This window comes from Dendrobates tinctorius, unplaced genomic scaffold, assembly GCF_039654945.1.
Source record: "Dendrobates tinctorius isolate UK_male_01 unplaced genomic scaffold, ASM3965494v1 ptg000205l, whole genome shotgun sequence".
NCBI lineage: Eukaryota > Metazoa > Chordata > Amphibia > Anura > Dendrobatidae > Dendrobates > Dendrobates tinctorius.
The window spans coordinates 192,705-202,671 of NW_027361872.1; the positions used below are offsets into that span (position 1 = coordinate 192,705).

Here is a 9,967-nt window from a genome sequence, read left to right on the forward strand (position 1 = left end):
CCATCCCATAGTCCCATGCCCATATACCCATCACACATCCTCCATCCCATAGTCCCGTGCCCATATACCCATCATACATATCCTCCATCCCATAGTCCCGTGCCCATATACCCATCATACATATCCGCCATCCCATAGTCCCGTGCCCATATACCCATTATGACATCATCATCACCATGGCAACCGTTATGACATAAACGTCCCCATTGCAACCCATGATGAATCAGCGTCGCCATGGCAACCATTATGTAGATAGGGGCAAAATTGTTTGGTGAATTGGAACGCGCGGGGTTAAAATTTCACCTCACAACATAGCTTAGGACACTCTCGGGGTCCAGACGTGTGACTGTGCCAAATTTTGTGGCTGTAGCTACGACGGTGCGGATGCCTATCCCGGAGATATACACACACACACACACACACACATTGAGCTTTATATCTAATATATAAAGCTCAAAGTGTGCATGTATGTGTGTATGTATGTATGTGTGTATGTTTGTATGTCTGGGATAGGCATCCGCACCGTCGCAGCTACAGCCACAAAATTTGGCACAGTCACACGTCTGGACCCCGAGAGCGTCCTAAGCTATGTTGTGAGGCGAAATTTTAACCCCGCGCGTTCCAATTCACCAAACAATTTTGCCCCTATCTACATACTGGGGGGAAAAGTGTGTGCGTTTCAAGCCCCGCCCCTCATTGTGATGTCATAATGGTTGCCATGGCGACGCTGATGTCATCGTAGGTTGGAAGCCCTCCTGCCGCTCATTATGATGTCATTATGGTTGACTATGGGATGGAGGATATGTATGACGGGTATATAGGCACGGAACTATGGGATGGAGGATGTGTGATGGCTATATGAGCACTGGACTATGGGATGGAGGATATGTATGACGGGTATATGGGCATGGGACTATGAGATGAAGGATGTGTGATGGGTTTATGGGCACTCGACTATGGGATGCGAATATGTATGATGGGTATATGGGCATGGGACTATGGGATGGAAATTATGTATGATGGGTATATGGGCACGGGACTATGGGATGGAGGATATGTATGATGGGTATATGGGCACGGGACTATGGGATGGAGGATAATTATAATTTGTTATAACTAACCACAGTTAGTTACTATGCCCGGGCAACGCCGGGCTCTTCAGCTAGTATTAGATATATTATATACACACACTGGCTTATACATAGAACATTACTGATATTTATTGCACAGTGCATTCATTGCAACGTACTAAAGGCCACAGTGTATTAAAATCATAGAGCGTTATACATAGCACATTAGAAGTCATCTACAGTATATATATATATATATATATATAGTGAGTTATATATGTATAGGTGCACAATACACAGGCACAATAACTTATCTGCAGTACAGTACTTTATAAAGTGTATTATAAATATATCATGCTCAGACCATAGTGCGATACAAATAGTACATTACCTAGGTTTCCTGCAGTGCTCTATATATAGTGTATTATACAGTACACTAGCCATACTGCATTATACATAGCACACTAGCTGTTATTTACAGTACTTTATATATAGTGCATTATACATAGCACACTAGCTGTTATCTCCAGTACTTTATGTTACTGTACATAAGGTACTGGAGATAACACCGCTATTGTGCTATGAATAATGCAGTATGGCTAGTGTACTGTATAATTACGCATAATACACTATATAGAGAGCACTGCAGGAAACATAGGTATACAGTGCCCTATATATGAATGTACAATGCACTATCCATGTTTTTTTACAGTGCTCTCTCTCACATTTATTGTGTTATACATAAATACACAGTGCACTAGCCATACTGCATTATACATAGAATATTAGCTGTTATCTACGGTACTTTAGATATAATGCATTATACATAATTAAATAATTCACTAGCCATAATGCCACATGTGGCACATTACCCGTGTTATCTACGTTACTTTATATACAGAGCATTACACATAGTGTGTTATAGATCTAGTGCCCTAGCCATTCTGCATTCTATGTAGCACTTTAGCTTTCAGCTACAGTATATATATATATATATATATAAATGTGGTGTGTTATACATATATAGTGCACTAGCCTTAATGTGTTACCCACAGTACTTTATATACATAGTGCATTATATAGATACATATATATATATGGTGCAGCAGCCATAGTGCATTATACAAAGCGCCTCACTGCATCTACTGTACACTATACATTTGTATTATACAGATAATGCATTCTCCTTATTCTAGGCCACCTACAGCACATTATATAACGTACAGTATGTCATCCATTATCCAGGCGATAAGTCCAAGGCTTTTATACTATACATAGCACAATAGCTGTGCTGTTACAGTACATTTTACATAGAACATTAGCTCTACAGCAGCTCCAGCCTCCGTACAGTACATATAGAGCATCATCCAGAAAAGTTTTCGTTGCCATACTTTTTCATCCAGAAATGTAGCAGAGCTGAGTTTGTATTCTGATACCATAAGGATTTTTATTTTGTACACAGGCTTGATATTTACATAGGACTGCAGCTAAACCTAACTACATTATCTTAACTCAGCAAGTTTACTCAAACATGACAAGCACAGCTCTGCTACACAGGTTATTATTTCGGCGTTACGTCACTCTATGTGTATAACAGTAACTATAGACGGACACGATCCACCACCAGATTAACATTTATTATCCGATAACACCGGGAAAATATTCGACTCGGGTCGGAATCATTTTCACATGAAATCTTGTATTTTTCTTTTCACCCACATGGGAAATTCCAGAAAATGAAAAACAAACAAGGATCATTTGTAGGCAGAATAATACGATAATAACAGCGGTCGCCGGATACGCAACATTGGCAATGTGACCACTATTGGTAAAAAAAAAGTATAAAAGTCACCTAAACAGCAAAAACACAAGACAGAGAAAAAAAAAGACACATAGATCAATACTTTGCTCTTACCTTTTTTTCTCCTTTTCTGCAGTCATGACGCCTGGTCAGATAGTCACAATGTTGGTGATAGTTCCTGACAGGTTTTTTTTTAGGAGGGTGAAGGAATAATGAAAGCACCTGCGATCTGGAAAGAGGGGGGGGGGGAAATGTCCAGGGAGAGGTAGGGGTTAACACAACGCAATAATAAAAAATAATGCAAAATGATAAAAAAAAGTAGCAAACAAACAAAAAAAAAGTAATAAACAAAAAAACTGAAACCAGAGCAAAGTGTTGTGAGTTGTCACCCAGTGCTGGGGCTGGCTATACAGTCTCAGGTCACTGCTGAGGATTGTATAGCCGCCCAGGGGGCACACTGGGGGGAGCAGGGAGAGACCAATGCTCGAAGTGTCCTGCGAGGAGACGGCGGCAGCAGGCTGGGAGCTCCCCCTGGTCTGCGGGTGGGTGGAGGATCTCTGTGCCCAGTCCTAGGAGTAGAAGCCGCTTCACATGTGAGTGCCCGCCCTGCCTGCAGCCGCCGCCCCCGGCCCTCCCCCTCCCCGGCTGGGTGTCAGGGTCAAGCAAGTTGAGTGCGGACGCGAGAGAAGCCTGCAGACCTACCTCCTCTATCGCTGGGCGCAGTGCTCACCCAGCGCCGTGCACAGCCATACTAACCCCAGCCAGGCCAGTGCAGGCACTGTTAAATAGTCACCTGTACAGAGGGAGAGGCAGACACTGCCCTACTGCATTCTTATGGATATCAGTGCCATTGTGTGCAGCACCTGACCATTATCTCCCTACCTCTACATAGATCACTATCTTCTACCTAACTAGAAAACAACAACAAAAGAAACAATTACCATTGAGGAGAGTTCATGACTTTACTCACCTAAAAAAAAAATCAGAAAGCAGCAGCCCCCCCCCCATATGGGTGAATAAAGTTTCTTTCTCTTCTCTGTTTGTTTTTCACGTATGTGTCTCCATGTGTTTCACAGATAGAACACGTCCGTAAAGTAAAATACTATGCAAGCATTGAATATTATTGGCTGATCGGTGTAGGAGGAAGGCCCGTGTGCTACCAGTATCAAAAAGAGTAATACAAATGTGAACAGGTGCACGCTAAGAAGACTGCTCTACATGTAACTAATACATTACAGCTGCACTCTGGGGACCATCATACACTGGAGCATCAAATATGGGGTGGGGTCCATCATATGAGGCTCATCATGGAGCATCATATAGGTTCCATTATATATGGAGCATCATATGGGGCCCATTATATATGGGGCCCATTGAATTCTGTATGGAACATTATATGGGACTCATTATACTGTGTGGAGCAATACATGGTGATCATTATACTCTATGGGGAACATTCTATACTGTATGGAGCATTATTTGGCACCCATTATATATGGAGCAATAAATAGGGCTCATTAATCCTTATGTAGCATTATATGGGGCCCATTATTCTGTATTGAGCAATATATGGTGCCCATAATACTGTATGGACCAATATATGTGGCTCATTAGACTGTACGGAGCATTATATGGGCTCATTATACTGTATAGGGCATTATATGTGGTTTATTATACTGTATAGAGCATAATATAGGGTCCATTATTCTGTATAGAGCACTATATAGGGCTCATTATTCTGTATGGGGCATTATATGTGGCTAATTATACTGTAGGGAGCATTATATTGGGCCCATTATTCTGTATAGAGCAATATATGGGGCCCATTATACTGTATGCAACACAATATGGGGCTCACATTCTGTATGGAGCATTATATGGGGCTCATTATTCTGTATAGAGCACTATGTGGGGCCTATTATACTGTATAGATGAATATATGGGTTCATTATTCTGTATGGTGCACTATGTGGGGCCTGTTATACTGTATAGAAGAATATATGGGCTCCTTATTCTGTATAGAGCACTATGTGGTGCCCATAATACTGTATGTAGGACTATACTGTCCGGTTTCTGAATTATTCTAGAATTTACAATAGATATCACCCATGTAAGGAGCAGGTGAAATGTTTGGCATTGCACTATAGCTATATTTCTCTGCCATATCTGTGCATTATGAATTGTGTGCTAAATTGGCCAATGAGACTAATTAGCCTGGGGACCACGAAAACCTGGAGACAACCCTGTGGAAGACTATGTAGGGCTCATTATACTGTATGGAAGCTAAGGCAAAGCTTTGGAGAGTCACCTCTCTCCTTTGATGATATGATGGAAAACTATGAGGCTGCCAAAAATGCCCTGATAAGGAAATATAAGGCTACCAAAAAAAGTTCTGGACCTCAGGAAATGTACAGTGATGTGGTGGATGGGCTCAGAACCAGCTTTGATCAGTGGGTTCAGAGGTTACCACCTTAGAGAAATTGAAGGACCTGATGGTGAAGGACCAACTTCTTCTTCTTTGCCTTGTGGAGGATCCCCTTTGAACACACATGAGCATTCGGCCAATCACTCATGTGTATGGGGGAGTCAGGAGAAATAGCTGACAGTCCGAAAGAGCACTTGGCCGTCAGCTATCATATGCTTATAGCCAGCTTTTCAGGATCTCAACGCAACATTTACTAGTTATAAAAATAAAGAAACTGACAGAAATTTAGTGTAAAACAATCTAGATTTTGCATCCCATCCACCTACAGGTGCAATGTGTCAGCGCTCATAATGGACCCTTTTATTGAATTTTGGGAGAGTCTCAGACTGTAGGGCTCCTTCATTAGCCAAAGCATATACCCAAAAAATGCTATAATTGCCCCATACTACCTCCACCCCCAACCTCAATATAATCCTCTTGGGCCGTTTTTAATTTTTCCTTTTAGGAGGTGCTGTTCCTATTACAATAATGTTCCTAGAAAGGAGCCCCATGCCAGTGGGAGAAATAAGCTGCCTAAGAAATGTAAAGGGTAGTCTAATTTAATAGCCTCCCATAATTTTTCCCCATTTACACATACAGATGTGATTGGGGGGTACCTACCATTATTCCCCTGCATCACTTCCTCTGAACATAACTGCTGATCAAGGGGTTTCCAGCAGTGCCATCCCTCTCCGTACTATCAGCTTATTGTTGGGGACCTGAACCATCCCTTAATGTGCAGCCATGTCGGCAGACACACAGATGGGTGGGCGAGGACCCAATTTTATACTTCTTTTGCATAAATCAGTGTGCCGTGTTAACACATGAAACTTTGCCATTGATCTTATTTAGGGAAAATTACAACTTCCTCATGTTCACAATAACAAAATTAGGACGTTTCTCATAGTGCAATTATGTATTATAATATTTATTGTGAGGCTTTGCTTTAATCAGTAGGTATCATCATTCGTTACATAACATACAATCTTTCCCCAGGCAATTGTATATGTGTATTACATTGTGAGCACCCAGAAATGTTGGATACTTGGATTACCCACAGTTAGGACTTTTTTTCTGCTAATTTTTGGTATATGCACATACATGCCAGTGCAAATTAGATACCTTCCTCCAGTAGCATAATTAGAGACCTATGAATCCGGGGCAAGATTTGGACCATGCCCCCCCCATCCTGGTATATATGCCCTTTGTCCTGGTATATATAACCCCCATCCTGGTATATACAGTATGTCCCATATCCTGGGCACTGGGCACCATCCTAGTATACTGTGTATATATATATATATATTAGTATGGATGGACTCCTACATCCAGATCCAGGCACAACGGAGTTAACCAGGTCAGCTGAGGTTCCAGGTGGTTCACAGGAGTGAGCTGGTCTACATTGTTGGATTTCTATATATATATATATATATATATATATACTAGATGGTGGCCCGATTCTATCGCATCGGGTATTCTAGAGTCTCTGTTAAAATAAAAAAATAGCTATATGCTCACCTTCCGACGGCCCCCGGACTCTTTCTCTCCTCTCACCACGCTCCAGCATCTTCCGGTCCCAGTAATGCTTAGCGCGAAACACCGCTGATGACATCGCGCTCTCGCGAGAGTGACATCATCTCCGGCCCTTCTCGCTAAGCATTACTGGGACCGGAAGATGCCAGGAGCGTGGTGAGAGGCGGGACAGAGTCCGGGGGCCGTCGGAAGGTGAGCATATAGCTATTTTTTTATTTTAACAGAGACTCTAGAATACCCGATGCGATAGAATCGGGCCACCATCTAGTGTATTATACTCCTATTACACCCGGAGCTGCTGTGACTGTTCTGCTGTTACCTAATGTATTGAACTCCAGTTACACCCAGAGCTGCTGTCACTGTTCTGCTGTTATCTAATGTATTGTACTCCAGTTACTCCCAGAGCTGCAGACACTGTTGTGCTCTTACCTAATGTATTGTACTCCAGTTACACCCAGAGCTGCAGTCACCATTCTGCTCTTACCTAATGTATTATACTCCTGTTACAGCCAGATCTGCAGTCACTGTTCAGATCTTACCTAATGTATTGTACTCCAGTTACACCCAGAGCTGTATTCACTTTTCTGCTGTCACCTAATGTATTGTACTCCAGTTACACCCAGAGCTGCAGTCACTGTTCTGCTGTTACCTAATGTATTGTACTCCAGTTACACCCAGAGCTGCAGTCACTTTTCTGCTGTTACCTAATGTTTTGTACTCCAGAATATGTACAGGACTGTGCCTGTGTAATGAGCGACGCAGCAGTGATGCCTTTAACGGCTGTAATGTGCCTGTACAATAAGCAATGCGGCCGTGTTGCCACGACGACTAAGCAACTGTCGCTGATTGGTCACGGCCTAACTGCCGCGACCAATCAATGAGGTGGGATTTCCATTACAGACAGACAGACAGAATTAGACAATTATATAGTAGACTAGATGGTGGCCCGATTCTATCACATCGGGCATTCTAGAGTCTCTGTTAAAATAAAAAATAGTGATATACTCACCTCCCGACAGCCCCCGGACTCTTTCTCTCCTCTCACCACGCTCCCGGCATCTTTCAGTCCCAGTAATGCTTAGCGCGAAACACCGCTGATGACGTCGCGCTCTCGCGAGAGTGACGTCATATCCGGCCCTTCTCGCTAAGCATTACTGGGACCGGAAGATGCCGGGAGCGTGGTGAGAGGCGGGACAGAGTCCGGGGGCCGTCGGAAGGTAAGTATATCACTACTTTTTATTTTAACAGAGACTCTAGAATACCGATGCGATAGAATCGGGCCACCATCTAGTGTATTATACTCCTGTTACACCCGGAGCTGCTGTCACTGTTCTGCTGTTATCTAATGTATTGTACTCCAGTTACAGCCAGAGCTGCAGTCACTGTTCTGCTGTTACCTAATGTATTGTACTCCAGTTACACCCAGAGCTGCTGTCACTGTTCTGCTGTTATCTAATATATTGTACTCCAGTTAATCCCAGAGCTGCAGTCACTGTTCTGCTTTTACCTAATGTATTATACTCCTGTTACAGCCAGAGCTGCAGTCACTGTTCAGATCTTACCAAATGTATTGCACTCAAGTTACACCCAGAGCTGCAGTCACTGTTCTGCTGTTACCTAATGTATTGTACTCCAGTTACACCCAGAGCTGCTGTCACTGTTCTGCTGTTGTCTAATGTATTGTACTCAAGTTAATCCCAGAGCTGCAGTCACTGTTCTGCTTTTACCTATTGTATTGTAGTCCAGTTACACCCAGAGCTGCAGTCACTGTTCTGCTGTTACCTAATGTATTGTACTCCAGTTACACCCAGATCTGCAGTCACTGTTCTGCTGTTACCTAATGTATTGTACTCCAGTTACACCCAGATCTGCAGTCACTGTTCTGCTGTTATCTAATGTATTGTACTCCAGTTACTCCCAGAGCTGCAGTCACTGTTCTGCATTTACCTAATGTATTGTAGTCCAGTTACACCCAGAGCTGCAGTCACCGTTCTGCTCTTACCTAATGTATTATGCTCCTGTTACAGCCAGAGCTGCAGTCACTGTTCAGATCTTACCTAATGTATTGTACTCCAATTACACCCAGAGCTGCATTCACTTTTCTGCTGTCACCTAATGTATTGGATGCAAGTTACACCCAGAGCTGCAGTCACTGTTATGCTGTTACCTAATGTATTGTACTCCAGAATATGTACAGGACCGTGCCTGTGTAATGAGCAACGCAGCAGTGATGCCTTTAACGGCTGTAATGTGCCTGTACAATAAGCAATGCGGCCGGGTTGCCATGACGACTAAGCAACTGTCGCTGATTGGTCGCGGCCTAACTGCCGCGACCAATCAGCGAGGTGGGATTTCCATTACAGACAGACAGACAGAAATAGACAATTATATACTAAGATAAATAAATATATATATATATATATATATATATCTCCCTCATCCTGGGCTCTATCCTAATATACAAATCCTTCATCCTGATAAATATGTCCTTTCTCCTGGACCCCATCCTAGTATATATATGTATACTGTATATGTATATATGTATATATATATATATATATATATATCCCCCATACTGGTACATATGTCCCTTATCCTGGGCCCATCCTGGTATATGTCCCTTATCCTCCTTATCCTGGGTCCCTTGCTTGTATATGTCCCCTGTTCTGCCTCTGAAGGAACATTGTTTCAGACTACTTTTATAGAACAGATTCTTACATCTGTGTTCCGATTCATGGACGGGCTATGAGTCTTCTGAAAATAGGCTAATATGAGGACAGGGGCATGATGATCGTGGTCGCATAGGGCCCCATGCTGGAGAGAAGCCGCGAATGCTAGAGCCTATGTAAGGAGGTCAACCAGACCGCGGATAACTGCATGCCGGGTCCAGAACTAAAAAGGCTGCATCCTCTGTTTCCGGGGGGAAGATTGAGAGAGGCGGACCTTTCCCTGCTGCTGTCAACAGCGGGAACCAGGGAGAGCGGGACGTGCAGTGTGTGTCTATTGACGACCAGAGAACCAGGTGCCATATACTACGTGACTGTGAGTACCGCACACGCGCTGCCCAAGAGGGACCGCATACAAGACAGACTCTTGCAC

General features: G+C 43.1%; 1 protein-coding gene across 2 annotated transcripts in view; it reads right to left on the reverse strand.

The window, feature by feature from the left end:
- EPAS1 (endothelial PAS domain protein 1) overlaps window positions 1-3,675 on the reverse strand; it is a 135,024-nt gene extending 131,349 nt beyond the window's left edge. Inside the window, exons 1-2 of one of the 2 annotated variants that reach the window (XM_073553988.1) lie at window positions 3,574-3,675; window positions 2,986-3,100 (exon numbers count right to left, since the gene is read on the reverse strand). In XM_073553988.1, the coding sequence (XP_073410089.1) occupies window positions 2,986-3,011 (26 nt within the window). In that variant the 5' untranslated portion in view covers window positions 3,012-3,100; window positions 3,574-3,675. Of the gene's footprint in view, window positions 1-2,985; window positions 3,438-3,573 lie in introns of those variants that run through there. The other variant, XM_073553987.1, reaches the window with a different exon arrangement.
- Window positions 3,676-9,967: the final 6,292 nt, after the last annotated feature.